The 22,506-nt window shown below is 34.2% G+C and overlaps 4 protein-coding genes across 8 annotated transcripts; 1 reads left to right on the top strand and 3 right to left on the bottom strand.

Annotated features, from left to right (window-relative positions):
- Window positions 1-813: 813 nt before the first annotated feature.
- Window positions 814-7,007, top strand: LOC112708797 (disease resistance protein RML1A). Of its 2 annotated transcripts, none has more exons than XM_025760727.3 (6): window positions 814-1,503; window positions 2,105-3,146; window positions 3,230-3,529; window positions 3,615-5,271; window positions 5,562-5,716; window positions 5,863-7,007. In XM_025760727.3, exons 1-6 carry the CDS (start codon window positions 1,019-1,021, stop codon window positions 6,892-6,894), a joined length of 4,671 nt encoding a protein of 1,556 aa, XP_025616512.1. In that variant the 5' UTR covers window positions 814-1,018; the 3' UTR covers window positions 6,895-7,007. The 2 variants fall into 2 exon arrangements, with proteins under 2 accessions (XP_025616512.1, XP_072058532.1); XM_072202431.1 differs by having other exon boundaries at window positions 815-1,503; window positions 5,568-5,716.
- Window positions 3,893-12,943, bottom strand: LOC112710162 (disease resistance protein RML1B). Of its 4 annotated transcripts, XR_011865307.1 has the most exons (7): window positions 11,869-12,943; window positions 10,117-11,200; window positions 9,727-10,035; window positions 8,038-9,627; window positions 6,137-6,501; window positions 4,456-4,764; window positions 3,893-4,345 (listed from the first exon to the last, which is right to left on the bottom strand). XR_011865307.1 is itself a non-coding variant. In XM_072202432.1 (5 exons), the coding sequence occupies exons 1-4, from the start codon at window positions 12,807-12,809 to the stop codon at window positions 8,047-8,049; spliced, it is 3,915 nt and encodes a 1,304-aa protein (XP_072058533.1). In that variant the 5' UTR covers window positions 12,810-12,943; the 3' UTR covers window positions 4,627-4,764; window positions 8,038-8,046. The 4 variants fall into 4 exon arrangements, 3 of the variants coding, with proteins under 3 accessions (XP_072058533.1, XP_025618069.1, XP_025618068.1); XM_072202432.1 differs by lacking the exons at window positions 3,893-4,345; window positions 6,137-6,501 and having other exon boundaries at window positions 4,627-4,764; XM_025762284.3 differs by lacking the exons at window positions 3,893-4,345; window positions 4,456-4,764 and having other exon boundaries at window positions 6,350-6,482.
- A 172-nt stretch (window positions 12,944-13,115) lies between these two features.
- LOC112710164 (wall-associated receptor kinase 2) lies at window positions 13,116-15,719 on the bottom strand. The gene is made up of 3 exons (XM_025762286.3): window positions 14,978-15,719; window positions 14,432-14,581; window positions 13,116-14,341 (listed from the first exon to the last, which is right to left on the bottom strand). The coding sequence occupies exons 1-3, from the start codon at window positions 15,603-15,605 to the stop codon at window positions 14,196-14,198; spliced, it is 924 nt and encodes a 307-aa protein (XP_025618071.1). The 5' UTR covers window positions 15,606-15,719; the 3' UTR covers window positions 13,116-14,195.
- Window positions 13,166-13,696, bottom strand: LOC140175038 (putative wall-associated receptor kinase-like 16). Its single transcript, XM_072201937.1, has one exon. It carries the CDS (start codon window positions 13,694-13,696, stop codon window positions 13,166-13,168), a length of 531 nt encoding a protein of 176 aa, XP_072058038.1.
- Window positions 15,720-22,506: the final 6,787 nt, after the last annotated feature.

Raw genomic sequence — 22,506 nt, 5'->3', positions numbered from 1 at the left:
TATTTAATTAGTACTTTATGTTTTAATTGAATAATAATAACCATGACATATTTAATTACTATTTTATGTTTCAATTGCATTTAATTTATCTTTTAAAGAAAATGTCAAATACTCAAAATTTATTTGTTTTTGTAACTTTTAATTTAAATGTTGACTTTTTAGGTTTTTTTTTTTCCTTACAAATTAGACACCAAAGTTTAGGGGACCAAAAAGAGTAAACTAGTAAAATAGTATTAAAAAATTCACATTGCTAATAAAATTAATTTCAAAAAATACTAATAACAAATAAGTCCGAAAAAATTTAAAAGCACAACAAAAAAATTAGATATTAAATATATATTATAAAAAAAGACTTTAATGATCATATTTTGATGTGATTTTTTGTCAGTATTAATAGAAAATAAGATCTTTTTATCTTTAAAATTTAGTAATTTTATATCAAGTGAATTTTTATAAAAATATTTTTTATTGTGAATGACCACATATTTTTGAAAAATAAAAAGAAAAAGTCGAAAGATTAAATTTTATTTCGAATATTTTTTTTCATCTAAATATTTATTTAAATATTGTCATAAAAATTCAGATTAAATGAATAAATTATTTATTAAATATAAATTTTGTTTAATTATTTATAAAAAAAATTTACATTTTTAAGTTATTTAAAAACGATTTGTCGATAATATCTTTCCAAATTTTTTTTGTCAGCATCCGAATATCTCATAACTCCACAGAAAAGTAAACACCTCAAATAAATTCGGTTGAGCCCCTACTCTAAAAAGTCTTTGTATTAAAGCGCAATGGACCCGTTTTGAATGGTGGACTTAGTCATATTGATCGCACTCTTTCAAGTCAAAGGATGCAGGTGAATAATAAAGGAAAAAAGATTATCAAGTTCATATTAGGTGCTTTATATATATAATTCAATCTAAGCCAAGTGATTAGGTTGGCCATGAACACACACATACTCTGCACTTGTTCTAATTATCTTCTGCACTAAACTTTCTTAACCAATTCGGATATGTCTTGCTCAACCAAGAAATATGATGTTTTTCTTAGCTTCAGAGGCGAGGACACACGCACAAACTTCACTAGCCATCTTTACACTGCTCTTGATCAAAAGTCAATCAGAACTTACATAGATTATCAACTCAACAGAGGAGAAGATGTTTGGCCACCACTCGCCAAAGCGATCGAGAACTCGCATGTATCGGTTGTGGTTTTCTCAGAGAACTATGCTTCTTCAAAATGGTGCTTGGAGGAACTTGTCAAGATTCTCCAATGCAGAAAGGATTTTGGCCAGGTTGTTATTCCAGTGTTCTATGAAACAGATCCATCTCATATAAGAAAGCAAAGTGGGAGTTATGGGAAGGCATTTGCAAAACATGAGCGTGATCTTTGTGCAGAGGGAAGATACAGTGATTCCAACAAACACAAAGTAGAGAATTGGAAAGCTGCTCTCACTGAAGCTGCCAATATTTCTGGGTGGGACTCTCGGAACCACAAGTAAGTTACATAAAATCGAGTAAACATCTAAAATGGTACCGGAAATATTTTGGCGTTGACAAAATATATCATATAAGAACTAAAGTCTCTATGGTCTTGAACATGTGTTTGACATTTAAGTTATGGTTGGACCATTTTATCAAATATCCATAATCTTTCAGAGAAGACAAATATCAAGTATCCATATCAATGAAGAAATCTTTCTCAGTACTGGCTTTTGTAGTTCTCTTTAAAAAGAACATTTTGCCATGATGTGAATGTTTCACTTTTACATAAGTACCAAACACTATCTGAAGTGTTAGAGGCTAAGAGCACACGCAACACTCACTTCATAACACAGTTATAATATATTAAGAGAAATGCTTTGAAATGATAGATTTCTATTGATTAATGTATATTTCAGTCATGCAAAATTTAAATGCATATAAACTTGGATAAAAGGTAAGAAAGAAATGGTAAATGAACTCTTATTTTCTTTGTTAATTATGAATGGTAAAAAAAGCCAAATAAATTCATAGTTTCTGTACTTAGTTTTCATATTTGTGATGAATTTATTTAGTTTATACTTCCTTACATCTCTTTTCCCCATCATTTTTGCAAGGGACGATTCTCAACTGATTGCAAACGTGGTTAATGATGTACTGCAAAAGCGTTACTTGAGGCACCCTATTGAACTAAAAGGCCTTGTTGGAACTGAAGAAATCTGCAGAAATGTCGAATTGTTAATGAAAAGAGTTCGAATAATTGGAATTTGGGGCATGGGTGGAATAGGTAAGACAACCATTGCCAAAGTGTTGTTTGCCAAACTGTTTCCTCAGTATGACAATGTGTGCTTTGTGGTGAAAGAAATCTCAGTTGATAGGCTTCTGTTCGAGCTGTTAAAGGAAGAAATTTCCACATCTAACTTGGTAGGACTCGCATTCGACATGAAGAGGCTTAATAACAAAAAGGTCCTCATTGTGCTAGATGATGTGGATAGTCTTGATCAATTGGAACATTTGTGTAGAGATTTTCGAGATCTAAGTGAAGATAGTCGACTCATCATAACTACAAGAAATAGGCAATTGCTTGCTGGAAGAGTTGATTGGATATATAAGGTTGAGAAATGGAAAGCATCTGAATCTCTACAGCTTTTTAGCCTGGAAGCCTTCAAGGAAACTCATCCTCAAAGGGGTTATGAAGATCTCGCCGCAATGGCAGTTAAGTATGCTGGAGGCATTCCCTTAGCTTTGAAAGTTTTGGGTTCGTATCTTCGTTCGAAAAGCATCAAATTTTGGGAAAGTACTTTGAGAAAACTCAACAAGTATCCCAATGAGACGATTGTAAATTTGTTGAAGGTAAGCTATGATGGATTGGATGATCTAGAGAAGAAGATATTCTTGGACATTGCATTTTTTTTCAATGGAGAAGAGAAAGATCATGTCATAAGCATACTAGATGCCTGTGGATTTGAAGCAAGTAGTGGAATAGATGTTCTTGAAGATAAAGCTTTGATAACCATTTCATATAACAACACAATAGAAATGCATGAACTGCTACAAAAAATGGGTTTTGACATAGTGCGTAGAGAATGTAGCGGAGACTTTGCAAGACGAAGTCGATTGAGGGATACTGAAGTTCGTGCTCTACTTAAAGATAATAAGGTAAGAAAATGTAGACAACTTCTTTTAGACATGCTTTCAGTTGGAAACTGTTGCTAATGTGATTCCATCACCTTTTTTTGCAGGGGACTGATGCAGTTGAAGGCATAACGTTAGATTTATCTCTAATCAAAGATATTCATTTGAGTGTTGACACATTCAACAAGATGAATAACATGAGATTTCTAAGATTCTATATCCCCTTGGGTCAGAGTCCTGGCCATGTGTACCTTCCAAGAGCTCTTAAGTCATTTTCCAATAAACTGAGGTACTTTGAGTGGAATGGATATCCTTTAGAGTCTCTTCCTTCAACTTTTCATGCTAAGTTGCTTGTTGAAATTCGCATGCCGCACAGTCGTGTCGAACAACTTTGGAGGGGAAAACAGGTAAGGATATATACATATACCTAAGCTCTTTTTTCTTATGTCTATTCAAATTTGAAGACTTACTTTCCACTATAATTTGTTGTAGGAACTTGATAATTTAGAGGGCATTGACCTAAGTGATTGCAAACATTTGATAATGCTTCCGGATTTGTCGAAGGCGTCAAGACTTAAATGGGTGAATCTATCAGGTTGTGAGAGTTTGTGTGCTCTTCATTCATCTATTTTGTCCTCTGATACACTTGCCACTTTGATATTAGATAGGTGTACAAATCTGGGGACTGTGAAAGGTGAAAAGCATTTAAAATCTCTGAAGAATATTAGTGTCAGTGGGTGCTCAAGTCTCAAGGAATTTGCAGTGTCATCTGATTTAATTGAGAACTTGGATTTAAGCAACACAGAAATTGAGACGCTAGACACATCAATTGGGAATCTACCTAATCTTATATGGCTCAATTTAGAAGGTTTGAAGCTTAAGCAACTTCAAAAGGAGTTATGTTTCTTGACATCACTCAAGGAGTTAAAGCTTTCTTACAGTGGACTAGTAATTGACAAGCAGCAACTGCATGTGCTGTTTGATGGCTTGAGATCTCTACAGATACTTCATCTGAAGGATTGTGCTAATTTGTCTGAATTTCCCGACAACATTGGCGCTTTATCGAAACTACAAGAGTTAAGGCTAGATGGAAGCAGTGTGAGGAGTTTGCCTACAAGCATCAAACATCTTTTAGCGCTTGAGATTCTGTCGTTAAAGAATTGCAGGGAGCTTCTGAGCCTACCGGAGCTTCCGTCTTTCATCAAGGAATTCTATGCCCCTAACTGCACCTCATTGGAGACAGTATCAAATTTCAAAAGCTTTGCGATGAAGATGGTGGGAAAGACGAAACACATTTCATTCAAGAATAGCTTGAAACTGAATGGAAACTCACTGTATTCTATCATGGAAAGCTTGCATTTAACAATGTTGAGTGCTGCATTTCACAATGTGTTGGTAAGAAGATTCCATGTGGCCATCCATAGTTATAATTATAACTGTATGGATGCCTGTTTACCAGGAAGCAGAGTCCCCGAGCAATTCACATTTCGAATAACAAACTCTTCCTCCATTACCGTTCATCTTCCTACCTGTTCCAACTTGCTGGGCTTCATCTACTGTGTGGTTCTCTCACCATCCAATGGACTGAAGCAGTGCGGTGCAAAAATACAGTGTGAATGCAATTTGGCAGGAGGCCTAAAGGCTACATGGCAAGATAAAGCAGTTAGTGAGCTGAACTCGGATCATGTTTATTTATTGTATGATCCATTCCATTGTGACAACATTCTCAGATTTTATGAACCAAAGGTCTATTTTGAGTTCAGTGTAACAGCTGACACAGGGGAAGTTGATGGATCTATAGCTATTCAAGAGTGTGGTGTACACCTCATAAGTGATTCAGAATTGCAGTGTGTTTTACCAGAACTGGAAATGGATTTAGACAAGAGGAAGGACTTGGAGAAGGGATTGGAGATAGAATCTGGAAAAGCCAGATGGTTATATCCATATGCCTCCGAAGATCACAGCCAAAATCTGGTTGCGCCTCCCCCTCCCCCTCCCCCTCCCCCTCCTCCCTCAACCCCTCCACTCCCACAACCAAAAACTAGAAAGAAAGTAAGGTCACACAAGGAGAAAAGTAGCAGCAAGAGAAGCCGGATGCAGAATCCAGGAACGGAATTATGCGTGCAATGTTGCTGCGATAGGAAAGTAGGTATGTAACTCTGACTAATCTTTTATAGTGTGTGCATCTGTGGTTGTTGCTCATTCCTTTGATGATTAATTAATAGCATTTATATATGTAACCAAAAAAATAAATAGCATTAATATTTAAGTTTTAACAATCACACAATACAAGAAGTAAAGTCTTTACACGAAAACCAACGAATTTATCAAAAGATGTTATAGGACTCGAGTAAGGTATGTCTTTACTCGGTGTTGAATCTATCACTTTTTGTGTATGTGTGTGTGTTTTTCAACTTATCATTTGTTTCTTGTTTGTAGCCACAGAAGAAATGAAGTCTGAGATTATTGAAATAGATCCTAGGAGTACAGACCATTTTTCTGATGTAGAAGAGAGAATGGAATCTAATTGCAAGAAAATCAAGAATGGTGATAGAAAAGGTCTTGAGGAAAATAACTCAGAGTCAACAAAAGCTGTAAGTCAATGGTTGTTTTATTTTGAAAAATTTTCTCATTCATCTTAGTTATGATGTGCTAAAAGTATAAAACATTAACACTTCCATTTTAGTATTTTATAAATATAACAACAATGTCATTTTGTCAATCTGATTATACTGCCTAGGTCAAAAGCAAAGGAAATGAAGAAAGGCCAATTGATTTTGATGCTGGATTGGATCTGCTTGTTAATTCAGATTCAGCCAGCAAAGAATATGCGCCTGAAGACATGCCACTTCAAAACTTTTATGATCAACCAAATACCATAGGAGGATCTAAGCACTATAAAGAAAATCCAATGCTACTAAGAAGACAACTCCTGGTTCATCCTGAAATTAATGATCTGACCGTTGAAAAACCAAACCAGGAAAGAAAAAAGGAAAGAATGGGTCTCGACAAACCTAAAGTCGAAGATGAGCCAGATGAAGATCCTCTTGCTGAACTTGAGAGCATCTTGTTGGGAAGACAGAAGTCGTTGCTGAAACCAGCCTGTTCTGCAAGCGATGTTGCCATAAGGGAAGCTCTGCATAATCTTGAATGCATACTCGAAAAGTCACTTGAAAACATTCTTGGTGACATTGAATTACAACACAAGTTACAAATTTCTTTGCAATGCATAGAACAGGCATCAGATGAAGAAGTTTCTCCCAGTATAACAAAGCTTGTCAAAAGCATGACATCTTCTGTTGAGGATCTGATCAAAAGTTTTGCGTCGACCCAAAAAGTAGTTGAAGACCACACTAGCCGCTTGGAACAAAAAGAAAAACTTGTGCAGAAAATGTTAGATGCTAGGAAACAGCAAGAATTAGTAAAAGAAAGAATGAAACAATACAAGATTCAAGCAGAAAGTGTTGAGAGAGAGGTTGAAGATCTTGACGAACAAATTCGATTTCTTGTCGAACAAAGAAAAATCATCCAAATGAAACGGACCAAGTTGAATAAGGACTTGGAAGAATGCGATGGCAAAAGGAGGAAACTAACAGATGAGGCTAAGGATTGGGTAGCTGAAAGCAAGGAGCTAATGTTGGCAATTAACAATTCTGAAGTCTCATATGCAAGTGCAATATCTAAGCAAGAGAAGTTGAATGAGAAATGGGAAGGTTTTCGAGAATCTTTTTCACAAAAGAAGTTAAAACCTTATCCTAGAATAATGTTGTAGTAACAGTTTTAACAAGCTGTTCTAAACTTCTAATCTCTTAATTTTTCTCTCTGATCCCAGTAACAATAACATACTGTGCAGTCAGCTAAATGGATTAGTGTGTTCATCATAAATCGTATTTGATCCCCTATTCGTATTCAAGTCCACCTTCTCTAATTCCAAACTTAAACTAGAGAAAGTTTAAAATAGTCAAACTTTCTCCAGATCCAAACATTAGACTGCTCTTTACAAGATTAAAAGGCGACCAAAAACCTTCTTTAGTTCCCAAAGGAGTAGTAAACTGCTACAAAATTGAGTGCTTTACAAACCTCAAAATGTGTCCTTCTTCACATTTATTAGATTTGGTAACTTTTCTTATTAAGTTTATAATTTCAGAAAAATATGTCTAAGCACAATTTAATCTCTCTTCTCATGCACAACTAGCCATTTCAGGAAATTCCTACCATTACTTGGCTCTATTTTAGTGTTGTGTTAAGTTTAAATACCCCTGATTCAACCAATCAACCCCCTCCTCAGGGGCCAAAGTATCATATCCAATATTCCAATCAAGTCTATCAAAAGAAAAAAAATAGATTAATATGATTTAAGAATAAAATTATATATTTTTAGGTTATTAAAAATTAAATTAATTAATCTGTTGCCACCTTGTCAAATATGTACTAGTTAGTAACAAACACCATTGGTTAAGTAATAAGCAAACTCATTTCCTTTTCAATAGTGTTGAGTTTAGGTTGTGGACAAAGAAAAAAAATATTATGGTAGGAAATTTTTAAACTGGATAAATCGAATTTAAGGTAACAATGTCTAAACAATAGAGCCAAAAAAAACTTGTTGAGAACAAATTATGTATGAAACCAAATCAAAATCATACGAATTCTCATGAATAACTATAAAATTTGACTATAAGATTATGAGCCAAATTATCTATTATATTATTATATATTTTTCAGCTACAAATAGTCAAACTATTTTCATGAATCTTATTTCATCTTCAGAATTTGTCAAGAATGTTGTAAAAATAATTTATTTTTCTTTCTTTCTTTCTTTTCAAAAGAAGTTATCATCACGTTGTGAGAAGCTACAAAGAGAAAAAGAAAGTTAATACATGAGTAAGAAATTAAGAATTCAGAAGAAGAAAGAAACCTGTGTCCACTAGCAAAGTTCTTTGAGTTTCTTTGTGGAAGGGAGTGGTCCTCGGTCACTGGAGCTTCCAACTCCAACCCCACCTTCAGTATGCTCCATCTCAAGAATACCCCTAGGCCTTTTGTTTTCCATGCCCAGCTCCAATTCCAATTCCACCTGCTTCAACCGAGAATCAGGGGCAACAAGTGGATAAACCGCACACTCTCTGATCAACCAGTCATGATCCTGATTCCACTGAAATGTGCAACAGTAGAAATAGAATTCAATTGTGACCTTTAGGTTATTGTAACACTCGCTGACGCTGTGACTCCCGTATTTTAATTTGTATGCCTTAATTGCCTCTATGATGCCACCACGGTCAAGTGACATATAAATATGATCAAAATCCCGTTCTGCAGGAACGTCATCAAGAAGAATTTTACTAGTTGAATATTTGTTCATGTCACTATCTTCCAAGTGGCATTGATACTGAAGAATAAGGCCATATTTGATTGGGGAAGGCCAACCGGGTGCGATAACAACGCAGAGAACGAAACTAGAACAGAGATCATAAGGCTGATCAAGTTCAAAAGTTATGGAAGCTCCCTTTGTTTGATACGTGAACCACTTTGGTATTCTGTGGTCTTGGTAGAAGATTCTGAAATTGATATCTGCAAACATTGCTCTTCGTCCTCCCCCTCCTCTTCTTTTAATCCTTCTTAACTCATATCGGTGCGCTAAGTCCCTTAAATATTGATGGAATGAATCAGTATGTTTCTGTACATGGAAATTCACACAATTATGAAAGGAATCATCACTTCTGCCATCTTCTTTCGGCCTAAAATTTGTTAAACTTGATGATGCTATGGGCAACAATGTGCAGTTGTCTGCTTCCAAACGAATAATGGATGATGGAAGCTCTGGCAAAGATTGAAGCCTCCTGCAACCCTTTAATGACAATGTTTCCAGTGCTGAAAGATGCTTGATGGTCTCCGGCAACCTCACCACATAGCTTCCATCCAAAGCTAACTTTTGTAGCGACGATAGCTGGTTGATATTGTCGGGGAGCTCAAACAAGTAATGACAGTCCATAAAATACAGTTCACGCAATGATTGCAAGCCATTAAACACGAGATGCAGGTTTTCTTTGGAGCTTACATGGCTGCATCTATGTAGCGAAAGCGTCTCAAGAGATTTCAAACAAGACAATTCCTTTGGAAGATTCTCAAGTCGATGCCCATCGACATGTAAGATTCTTGCTTTGCTGAAACGCCCAATGGATGGGTGTAACACTTTGACTCCCATCATTAAATCCAAGACTTCAACTTCTTCTGAAGACACAGAAAATTTAGCTAGACTTTTGCAGCCACTGACATTGAGGTGCCAAAGTGATTTAAAATGAGTCTGGCTTTCAAGCGTCTCAAGCTTTGAGCAGCCAGTTAGATCCAAACGCTCAAGTGTGCTGCAAGATAAAATGGATGGATGGATGTTGCTTAAACTTCTACAGCCAAAGAGATCCACATTTCTAAGATTTTTTGCCTTAGACAGATCAGGGAGCTCCACCAATTCTTGGCATCCAGCTAGGTTTACATCCTTCAGATTAACAAGATCCTATAACAAAGAAAATGGAGACATCACAATGGGAAATCATTAGTGGAAAGTGCCTTTTTCTGGCTAAAATCCGAAGCAAGGTAATACACATGGACAAACCTGCACTTTGTTCCAGAGTCTTCTAAATTGACCATTAGGCATTCGAAGAGTGACAAGCTTTTCAGGACAAAAATTTGACGGTAGAGAAGGCAAAGGATATGCATGCCACTCAAGGTGCCTTAATTTCTCAGAAAAAGACTCCAACTCCTCAGGAAGCTGCAGACCAGATAATTTGCCATGATCCCTTATGGAGATAAAGAATTTGAGATATTTTAGATTAGGCATCTTTTTGAAAGTGTCAACACTCAAGCTTAGGTTTTGTCGAATTTGATATGTATCTAACTTCATGCCTTGAATTGCACCAGTGCCCTGACAAAAGCACAGAGAAAAAAAGCAAATTGAATCAAATTAATGAGAGTCTTGTTAAAAGGAAATGTGAGTGTCTGTTACCTTATTGTTTTTGAGAACATCACAAGTATCGTCAAGATCCCACAGGCGACTACGATCTTCAGGATTTTCAATAGATTCTTGACGAACGATCTCCCAACCCATTTGTTGTATCAAGTCATGCATCCCTACAGAATCATTAGATATAGTTATGAGAGCCTTATCAAGAAGGGATCTCATGCCAATAACTGGATAGAGGCTGCAACTGTCTAATAGACTAACTATGTTTTCTTTTAGCTCTCCCTTAAGAAAACACGCAATGTCTAGAAATATTTGTTGCTCCTCATAATCTAACTCATCATAACTCAACCTTAGCACAGTTTGAATTTCTTCATTGGGAATCTTCTCGATTTTGTTCAGCGCACTTCCCCATTCAGCTTCAGTTTTAGAATGAAGGAAAGAACCCAACACTACTAAGGCTAGGGGGACACCTTTGCAATAGTTAACTGCCCTTCTTGACAGCTCTTTATATCCCACTTCAGGAGAGTCTTCATTAAATGCATTCAAGCTGAACAATGTTAGGGATGTAGGGGAATCTAACCCCTCCACCTCATGTATTTTCTCAACTCTCCGGTTTTGCAGCACACTTTTATCTCTAGTTGTAATGATGATCTTACTACCTGGACCATAGGATTCAAGCTCCCCAACCAGGTATTTCAACTGCTTTGAACTACTCACATCATCAAGAACTATGAAATTGCTTTGTCTGCGGATCCTGCACTCAACAAAAGTTGATTTTGCTGTGCTACTTTGGCGAACTTTTTCATTCAACAGCACTGAGTAAAGTTGATCACGTAAATCATGTAGTCCTTGCACATGATCTCCTGATCTTTCCCGTATATTTTCCAAGAAGCATGAACCTTCGAACCCATGAGAGTATTTGTCAAATATATATCTCGCAATAGTTGTTTTGCCTATCCCACCTATCCCCCATATACCAACCGATCGAGCTTCTCTTAGTAGTGATTCTAAAGGGGCAGACTTTTCCTGAATACCAACAAGGCCGTTAAAATCATTGGGTGGGTAATGGTAAATTAGCTTTTGCAAAACGTCTTTGACAATCCTTTGAATGAGTTCAGTGTCATCCCTACAGTATGAAATAGAGCATAAAAATTTTAATTGTTAAGTGAAAGAACCATTATTCATTATAGCGCATTGATTGCAATTTAGATTTTTTAGATTCCTTAAAACTATATATGCAAATCTATCCTTGAACTTTCTTAAATATGTGTTCCCCCTAAAATAATTGCACTATACATTAGGTATGAACAAATCTAATATACAATTTTGATATAAAAATTTTTTATATTTTATACCAAGTTTGGAGTAAAGATCCAAATGACCCTAGAAATTTGTCTTGCGCCTTAAAATAGCTCCCCAAATTTCATTTAACCCAATTTAAATTCTCAAATGTGGGTTCTTGATGTCTTTGGATTCATCTTCGCTTTGCCCAACTTCCCTGTGACTGAGACTTAATGGAATTATCATAAACTTGATTGTCACCATCAAAATTTGGAATTCAAATTAGATTAGTTGAAATTTCAAAGGACATTTTGAGGCGTGAAACAAATTCCAGGCGTCATTTGGCATTTTGCTCATTATATTTGCTCACCATGGATTAAAAATTTATCAATCAGACCTGAGACTAAAATACACATTACATTAAATTGAGGGAGGTAAAGTGCAATTTAGTAGAATCCATTTACTGAATAATGAAGAATTTCTCAGTTTACTATTTAGCAAACGAATCATTACCTATAGGAGCGAGAGTGAGAATCCCAGCCAGCCAAATCAGCTGCTTCAGCCAGAGCATCCTTCCATTTTTGAATCTTGTTTATATCAAGCATGGAATTTTGCATGTGCTTCTTCTCAAACGCTTCTTTGTAACTTCCATTCTGCTTCCTTACATGTGATGGATCAATCTCATAGAACACAGGTATAACAACCTGTCCATATTCTTTTCTACACTCCAATATCCTCACGAGTTCTTCAAGGCACCACTTGGAGTCAGCATAGTTCTCCGAGAAGACGATAACAGACACATACGAATCCTCGATTGCGCGAAAGAGCGACGGCGAGATCTCATCGCCTTTGTGAAGCTCGTAATCGATGAAGGTCTTTATTCGCTTTCTGCACAGTGCTTCGTGAAGATGGCAAGTAAAGTTGGTGCGCGTGTCCTCACCCCTAAAACTGATAAACACATCGTACTTTCCATGAGTACTCAACGGACCAACCAAACGGGAAGATAATGAAGAAGAAGGAGGAGGTGGAGGAGGAGGAGGAAGCTGTAACTGCCTTACGGCCGGGTCGGGTTCGGGTTCAGATGAAGCGGCAGCAGAATCAAGAGGGAGGTTGGGGAAGAGGAAGAGTCGCATGCGAGCAGTTTTAGGAGAAGCACTGTGGAGTTGATCGTACTCGATCATCATGTTTTCGAGGTCGTCATCGTCGGTGACGGAGATAAGGGAGTCGAGATCCTCGCCGGGAAGCTGGTACTTGAAGGAGACGTCGGCGGAGGCGGAGGCGGCATTGCAGAGGGTGGCAAGCTTGGCGAGCATTGCGGGGAAGGTTATGGTGGTGCGGTGGACGTAGAGGATCTTGGTGTGGCCGCCGACGTAGGAGAGCTTAGTGTGGTCGAGTGTGTTGCGTTGAATCTTGCCGCCGTAGCTGCACATGAATTTTGCCTTGTAGTTCTCCATCTTCTTTTTGCTTTTTGGATTTTGGGTTTGGAGTTTGAGAGAGTAAAGAAGAAGAATAAGAAGTGGGAGTTAATCTCAATGCTGTAGAATGATGTGTTTGAGATGGGAAAGAAGAAGGATGCGGGTCAACGCAAATACTCATCCATTTATATGGTCTGGAAAAGAAATAAAAAATTCAAAATACGTACATATCAGATAGTGTTTTTGGTGCTTCATACCAGGATCACTTGTACATTAACCATTTTTTCTTCTTTTAGCTAGTATTATACACCGATTTTTTATATATCCAATATTCCAGTCAAATTAAATCATTACCATAAATAATTTTTTTATTGATAAATCTTCTAGAGTGTTATTTATATTACTGAATACAATCCATCTTGCATTGAATCGGTACACGATTCGTAGCCACTGTGTTGGACACTGCTAGTGCTACTACTGCCATGCTCAAATGTGCCAGATGGATCATCGTCAAACAAGCGAAGACTCTTGGTCAAACATAGGTCTGAATTGTGTTTGATTTGATGCTTCTCTCTTATATTCTTCAACTTCATTGCAACCATTCCCATGCTAGGCCTTTCTTTTGCATGAAGTCTCAAACACTTTGCTGCAAGTAGAGCAACTTGGATGAATTCGTCTTCATTTTCTTTATTCACAATCCCAGTTTCAAGAATATCAAGCCAGCTATTCTTTTCCAAGGTTAAGATGAACTGCTTAGCAAGAAGGGGAAATCCCCCTTCTGGTTTCTCAACCTGAATTGTTTTCTCCCCTATTATCAGTTCCGCGAGCACGACACCAAAACTATACACATCACTGTTCTCAGTAAGTTGGCCTGTGTGAATATACTCTGGGTCCAAATAATAAAGATCTAATCCAATTTCATGCATCGAACTCAAACTTACATTCGTACAAAAATCAAGCAATAATTTGGCAGTATAAGTGTCATCAAGGAGAATGTTGGCACTTGAAACATTTGAATGGATAATTGGTATTCTGGTACCTGAGTGCAAATAATCTAGAGCTGTAGCTGCCTCTATTGCTATCTGTAGACGAGTTTTCCATGAGAAGTTGATGTTGTTTCGCTTGTGAAGCTTGTCAAAAAGGGTACCATTATTGAAAAATTCATAAACCAGTAAAGGAACTTCACTCTCCAAACAATAACCCAAGATGGGGACCACATTCCTATGCCTGATTTCTTCTAGAAGAACCAACCAATCAATGAATTCCTCGATTAGGTTCTGATGTAGTTCCCTGAACTTCTTGATAGCAACAACCCTATTATTAGACAAAATTCCTTTGAAAACCGTACTATTATGTCCTTTACCAATGATTAGTTTCTCATCAAAGTTGTTGGTGGCCTTAATAAGTTGCTCTAATGTGAAGATTTTAGCATTTAAAAGCTTTTGTTGTAAAATGGGACCACCATTTTTTTTTGAAGAACTTGTCTTTCAAGTTGATTAGTTTTCTTTTCAGATACCTCAGGTGTATGCAAAAAGCTCCTACAATCAGGATTAGAAGTCCAACGCCTAAACCTATGCATGGTTAAGACATGGGAAAGGTAATAAGCACATGCAAGTGAAAAGGAAAAGAAAAACAGAACTGAATAATTGTGCTTTGCATACCAATTATTGCACCCTTGGTAAGTACAAGGCTTCGGTGGCATCCTTTACCTTCCCTTTTTCCATCTCCAGATTCCCCAGCAGGACAAAAGCACTCGAACGACCCTTCAGTTTCACGGCAATGATGTTCACTGATGCAATTATGGGTGTTATCTGCAAGGGTGGTGGACCAGAATTAATATTGCAACTCTCATTTTTTACATGTTAATATTAATTATCTCTAACAAAACCAAATAAAGATGAAAACTTAGACATAAAGTTGGAAAAATCTAGGGGGCAGCAGTTTTATTGAATTTTGGCCAGCATATAACCAGCAGAGGAAGGTAAGCCATTTGATGAAATTTCATACCAATCTCATACCATCAAATCATCATTGATGGCTAGTTGATGGCTAACAATCACAAAAATTGCTGGCCCCTAGCATTGCTCCATAAAGTTTATCTCTAGACATAATTACTGTAGTCATGGTAATATGACCAACACATTTATACTAACATGTCTAAACATGCAATATGCTTGTCTAAAATTTAATTAAAAACACAGTAGTACCTCGGCAACCTTCCAGATGGTATGGATTTCCCTCGAAGCCTTTGTTACATCTGAATCGGTAACCAAATCCATTGTTGGAATCCTGGCAACTGCTATTACCCCTGCATATATGCCGATAGATGTTTTGGCGGGAAACTTCACGACCCTGTTCTCCAACGCTCCAATCAATAACCATGGGAACCCTCTCCAACGATGCACCCTTCATCAAATGACTCACCGAAAATTCGTAGCCACCCTTTTTGGCCATAAAGGAGTAGCTGCAGTTGTTAAATCCCCACGATGTGTTGAAATTGGAGAAGCTATTCGCCTTTATGCTTATATTATTGTTCTTCGTGGCAAGAGGAATATCCACCTTACAGCACCCTATCCCCGTGCAACTCTCATCGTTTTGAATATCAGCCATGTTATTGCACCTTGTCAAGCACCCTGTTGTGTTCTCTATGCTGCCATGAATAATATTATTGATGAACCCGTAAGTGTCACACCCTACACTTCCGACGCTGTTTTCTTCCTTAGAAGTCACGAACGCCGTCCCTATAGGAAGCCTGGCTTCGTTGCCTTGTTTTCTTACTCTGTTATTATCTTGGTTGTGATCTTCTCTACCTACCTTGGAAATCAAAGCAGGCATGCCCAGTTGACTTTTGAGAGAGATCTTCCAGATTTTAAGGTCAACGCCTCTGAGATATAAAGTTGAGTCTTTGCAGACAAGTTCCAATTTCAAGAAACAGCTTTTACACCCATAGGATCCAAAAAAATTTGATAATGGGGACAAAAAATATATATATCATAATAATAATTTAGATTAAGTTAATATATGTCTTAAATACACATGACAAATTTACTATTAGTAGAAAATTAATGTTAAATCCGTGTGATGCACGGACTTATATTTTAATTTGACATGATAAATTAAAAATAGTATTTTATAGTCATAAATTTTTTAACTTTAGTATAATACTATCATCGTTATTATATAATAAGTGTATTAAATATGTTATTTTATATTTATTTAAAATAAAATACAAATAAAACAGTTTAAAATTTATAATATCCTTGAACAATAAGAAAAGAGACCTATAAAGATAAGAATATATATAACTGTATTCGTAGCATATCAATTTTGCACTAAACTTTATACCAAAAACTAACAAAAGTTTATCAACAATAGAATATTTTACTAACATCATTAGATAAACAATTGCCATATGATGTTGTACTCTATGTTACACATTTCATTTTAAGTCTAAAAGTATAGTTATAGATAAATTAATTAAATTTACGACAAATATTCGTACAAAAGTATAAATCATAACATGTTACTAAAACGAAAATACTATTTTTCTTACCTAAATATTATTAAAAACTTCTTTGAACATGACATTTGTTGTTGATGACTTTGGATTGCTATTTTAACCTTGAATCAGAATGTTCAAGCCATTGCGACTCTTAACTCTTGACAAAGCAACGTAAAGCTGTCCATAAGTGAACACTGATTTTGGCAAGTAAAGTCTTACATGTAATAATGATTTAATTACCACAATGAAATACCTTAGTTTTCAATATTTTTCTCCTCTTATATAGTATCCCGTCAGTTAATAATGTCCAAGTTGCATTCTAAATACAATTTAGTTTGCTAATACTATTAGATATCAATAACATCACAAATAGTTTTCTCAATTGATGACCAAATCACATTAATAGCTGTAATGAATTTTCTATCGTCATACAGTTGCCCGAATGAATAAAAAGCATCTTGGAAGTTAGGATATATAATCCTATTAACGGTCATAATAGACTCATATATTGTGCAAGCTTTCTGAACAGTTAACAAAATTTTCATATAATAGATATCACATATACCTAGTAGAACATAGTTTAACCTCACAATAGAATACTCTCTCTTACGTGAATATCATACCCTTTTTTTCCTATCATAAACAAATTGATTTGGAAACTTAATATACGTTAAAGTTTGACTTGCTTTAAATTCTTTGTTGACCTTCATCCATTCTAAGGACATCGTATCTGTTTCTTTCTCTTATTCCATGATTTTTTTAAGATTATTATTGTCTTTAAAGATGATATTTTATTTTTTAGACAAATGAAAGGTTACTCTCATCACTGAAGGTCATCTCTAATGAATATCATATGTCAAAGTTCTCCACACAGCCTTATGTGCAGACAAATACCCGCAATTAAAAATTGTTTGACCTCATAATAATCTGAGCATCCTCTCCACTGAAAGTTTCTTTTGAAACCTCAACTGCCACCTTGTCTGAACCTTTATTCATATACTTGAACAAATATTTAATAGTATTTGACTTGTTGTAGTACTCTACGTTAACATGCGCTTGATAAGATATTAGTAGATATGCGTTGTAAGAAATTACATGCCTATTATCCATATGAAATCTTTTCTTTTCAGTGACTACTCTTGTGTCTTATCTTCTATATGATGGGTATCTACTATCATTAATAGCTGTGGTGTTATTGAATGTTTTAAGATAATATTTGGTGTAGTGTCCATTTTTCATGTAGAGAAATTTTGAGCAAATGGTCCATGAATTATATATGTAGACATAGCTCTAAACAATTTTGGGTGTCGAACACGATCAAATAATCTTAACAATATTAATCGGTCAATTTAAGTTGTGTTTGTTGTTTTGTGGTCTCCACTCAACCACAAAAGAATATGAATATGTAATGGACTTCTCTTTTAGAATTCTACCATATACATCATTATAATAAAAAGATAAAAAAAATAATATGTTAAAAATAAACTATCTATTTTATATATATACTTTGATAAATATATAACTGTGCAAATAATTTAACGAAAATTTTTTTCTAAAAATAAGGTTAAATGATGAACAATACATGTATCTTGCACTTCGAATGCTATCCCTTGCTTAAAATCGGAGGTTATCATGTCAAGCTTAATTTTGAATACTCTACATAATATATCTGGTCAGTTTTCAACCTTTAAATTTTTTGGATTATTAACTCTACCAATCTCTTACCAACTCGAGTTACATGTCACTGTGATTAAGAGATCAGGATATCCATATATTTCTTATAAATTGCTAGAATATCTTCATAATTATGAAACATATATCTCATGCTACCTGTAAAAGACGTGGATAGTTAAAATGACACATTTATCTTATTTGAAAGTACAAATTTCATCTCTAACAACTACATCTTGAATTCTAACCTCCTGTATATATCACTCTTGATCTTATCATTAAATTAATTAATTAATTAATATTTTTATTTTGCGCTCCTTTCAAAATAATGGCACGAAAAAAATTAAAATTTAATATTATTTTAAAATATAAAACTCTTTTAATCTAATTAGAAAATAAAAATTAAAAATAATTGTTTTAGTTTTATCATAAATTGTATCTATCCTATTATTTGTCAATAAAAACAAAAAATTAATTACAATTTAAAAATTAATAACCTTATAAATTATATAAATATCTAAAAATAACAATTTAAAAAGCGTATTTAAAAATTTAAAACTAATAACCTAAGTAAAATAACTTAAGCAAATAACTTAAAATTTAAAAGATAACCACCTAAACAAATAACTTATAATTTATAAATAAAATTTTAAAAAATTTTAATAACGACACCTAAGTAAATAATTTTTAAACTTAGTGTATTAGCGTCACACCAGCAAATAAATTCTCCATTTTTTTTGAACTACTAAATTAGTTCAATTTTTTAGGTACAATAGAAAAAAAATTAGGTATAAAAAAATATATATTAATTTTTTTTAAAATAGTATAAATAATCTCATATTTTAAAAAAAATAAGTAATTTCATTCAATTTAATCTAATATTTTGTAGTTAGCAAATTTGCTTATTATAAATTATGTAAATAAAAAATATATTTTTAAAGACATTTGTTTATTTAAGAATTAAAAATATATTTTTTAAATTGAAAAGTCTAAACAAAGTGTTTAAATTAGCCATTAAAAATTAGAATTAGGTTATTTTAAATAATTACACATCAAAAATTAATAACTAACTTAATTATATCAACAATATTTCATATTAGAAATATAAAACTAACTTAATATTTCATGGTTTAATTAAATTTTTGAATCCTATTTTTTTAGTGTCGTCATAAATAATATCAATTCTATTATTTGTCAATAAAAATAAATAAAATTAAATACAATCTAAAAATTAATAACCTTATAAATTACGTAAATTTAAAAAAAATATTTAAACAGAAAAAGATGAAATTATTTTTATTGTGCAGAGACAATCTAAAATATAACAATGTAAATTGAGTAAAGAGAAAATTTATAAATGTGACAAATAAAAAAAATTTAAATTTAAAAATCAAAATGGTTAAGAAGTCACTTAATTAGGAATTAGTATTATAATTTCAAATTTCAAAATTTTAAATAGATTTTTCTAATTAGCTAGTGCAAATAACAACCTCAGTAAAATAATTTAAAATTTAAAAAATAACAACCTAAGTGAAACAACCTAAACAAATAATTTTGAATTTGAAAATAACAACCTAAGCAAATAATCATTTATAATTTATAAATATAATTCTAAAAATTTCTAGTGATGACACCTAAGCAAATAAACTCTCAGACTCAACGTATGAGTACCACGTCAGCATATAAGCTTCTCATTTGTATACTATAAAGATTTTAAACTTTTTCATATGATAATTGTAAAATAAATAAATTAAAATTTTAATATTTTATATTTTTAACAAAAATATTATCAATTTGTAATTTTAATATGTGCCTTTAGGATACAAGATAAATAAACTCTAATAATTTTTATAATAAAAATATTATATTGGATAAAAACCAGCTATAAAATTATTCGTTAACCATTATGCATTTGTGTATAAATATATTTATTATTTTTTGGTGACTAGAAATAACATAAAAAAAGAGGACCTAAAAGAAAGAGTAGGACTCCTCTCTAATAATAATGTCTAAACTATTAGGAGGTAGCAACCACTCCAGGTACACCTGCTTGTTTAAAGCAGCAGTCTTAGCCATTAAATCAACCACTCTATTTGATGTGCGCTGAATGAGTACTAACGTAACTGTCCAATTACGCTGGAGCATCTCTTTAATTTTGTCAAGCAGATCAAAATCAGTCCTAATCATGCTGGTCGTGTCTCGCGAAACAAGAAAAATTGCATCAAGATTATCAGTTTCACATATGACCTCTTTGCACTCGCAATCCCAAGCTATAATAAGCTCTCTCCAAATAGCATGAAGCTCACAACAGAGAACACTAAAAAAAGACATACTGGCAGAACAACATTTTAGCTGGCTTTGGGTGTATTATTAAAAATATATTTATTGTTTAATTCATTTTCAATATGTATTCTATACGAATAGTTATGTACATATAGCATAATTATTGTTATAATTATATTTTATTATTATAAAATATATATAATTAGCCTTCAAAATATATGATTTACAAATTAAAATACTAAAATAATAATTTAAATAATAATATATAATTTATAATTCTATTTTTTAGGTTTCATATTTTTTAAAAAATTGAGTAATTTTTTTTAACAATACAATCAAAATACCTCTTATATATATATCATCAAACAATTATTAAAAATTTACTTCTCATACAATCAAAAGCCAACTCTTAATGATATCTATAGTTGAATTTTTTTTCAATTAACGTAGTTGTTACAGAAAAAAAAAAACTAAAACTAATTTTAAAAAAAGATAAATAATATCTTTTAAGTTCATTTTTAAAAAAGAACATCGATCTTATTTAAATTGAGAATTGATTATTTTAATAAATATCTAATATTAAATTCTTAAATTGACTATTAAATACTAAAAGTTGAATAAAAAATTATTGTGGAATTAAATTCAATAATTTAATGAAGACAAATAAATATTATTATCACATACTACTAAAAAAATTTTAAATTGTAGTAGGAGCGCTTGCCGGCGCTACACACAATATATATATCCATTGATGGAACTCCTATGCCAAACGGCGGGTATGGAATTAAAACATCCCCACATGTTTCAGTGCAACCAGGAAGGGCTTGGGTAGCTGCGTGTCACGGTAAATTTTTAGAAGGTTAGATTTAACAGTGTTTGTATAGTTTTCTGGAGTATTTGAGAATACTCTAGATGGTTCCGAAACATTCTAGAATGTTCTAGAAGGTCCCGGAATACCCTAGAAGGTTCTAGAAGACTTTAGAAGATCATGGAATATTCTAGAAGAGTGTGGATTGATATAAAAGTACGAAGAGTTGTATGGAACAATCTAGAAGTATTTAGAAAGTAGTAGTAGGATAGATATTTATAAAGAAGGTTCTAGATGATTAATCTAGACCATTGATTAGATTTAATCCTAACCATCCATTGAGGAGGTGGATGGCTATAAATAGGAGGTAAGAGTTAGTGTGGGTATGTGTGAATCATTTGTAACCACACTTGAGCAATAAAGTGTTCTTCCATCAAAGCTTCCTTTCTCTTGTGTTCTCTTGTATTCTTAGCTTTCTTGCTAAGTATTGAGGGTTAGGCTGACTTGGTCTTAGCTCAAGAGGTTGAGTAAGTCCGAGTGCCGGCACGGTAGCGTTGGAGTGTGTCCAAGGCCGTGACAATTTGGTATCCGAGCAAGGTTCGAGAGGGAGCACAAGTGGTTTGTGAGAATGGCTTCTAATATCACCATGGAGCATGTTGAGTCTCAAAGGGGAAGGGATGTTATTCCTTCTCAATGGGGAGGCAAGAAGATCCGTTCTTCAAGTGAGCCTAGAGGTAAGGACTCTAACTTCTTAGAAGAAAGAGTTTCTATGTTAGAAAATGTTCTATCCTCTATGGATGAGCGCTTCCAAAGGATAGAACATGACAAGGAAACCCTCGAAGCTCACGTGTTGGGAGAATTAGATGCTTTCAAAGAAAGCATGCTCCAAATTGAAGAGAAGCTTGAGAACTCCTTAAAGCTATTTGAGGAAGTTCGAATTTGGTTCGAGGAGGCAAAATCTCGACCAACCATTATAAGGGAGATGACAAAGATTGATCTCCCCAAGCCAAAGGAGTTCAAGGGCGTAAGGGACGCTCGCGAGGTGGAGAACTTCCTATGGCAAATGGAGAGGTACTTCGAAGGCCAAGGGGTGGTCGAAGAAGCAATAAAGGTACGCACTGCAGCTCTCTACCTTTCTGATAATGCTACTTTGTGGTGGAGGAGAAAGTGCATAGATATGGAAAAGGGTACTTGCAACATAGCTACATGGGAAGATTTCAAAAGGGAATTGAAAAGACAATTCTTCCCTGAAAATGTGGTTTATGAAGCAAGGAAGAAGTTGAGGGAGTTGAAGCACAAGAGTACAATTAGTGACTATGTAAAGGAGTTCACTACTCTCACACTTCAAATCCCCAACTTAGCATCAGAGGATGCATTGTTCTTCTTCATTGATGGACTCCAACCTTGGGCAAAGCAAGAACTACAAAGAAGGAATGTTAAGGATGTCGATGAGGCCATCGTGGTGGCCGAAT

Source organism: Arachis hypogaea, chromosome 9, assembly GCF_003086295.3.
Source record: "Arachis hypogaea cultivar Tifrunner chromosome 9, arahy.Tifrunner.gnm2.J5K5, whole genome shotgun sequence".
Classification (NCBI taxonomy): domain Eukaryota; kingdom Viridiplantae; phylum Streptophyta; class Magnoliopsida; order Fabales; family Fabaceae; genus Arachis; species Arachis hypogaea.
Note: the sequence above shows the minus strand (reverse complement) of the source record. Positions and strands in the feature narration are given on the sequence as shown.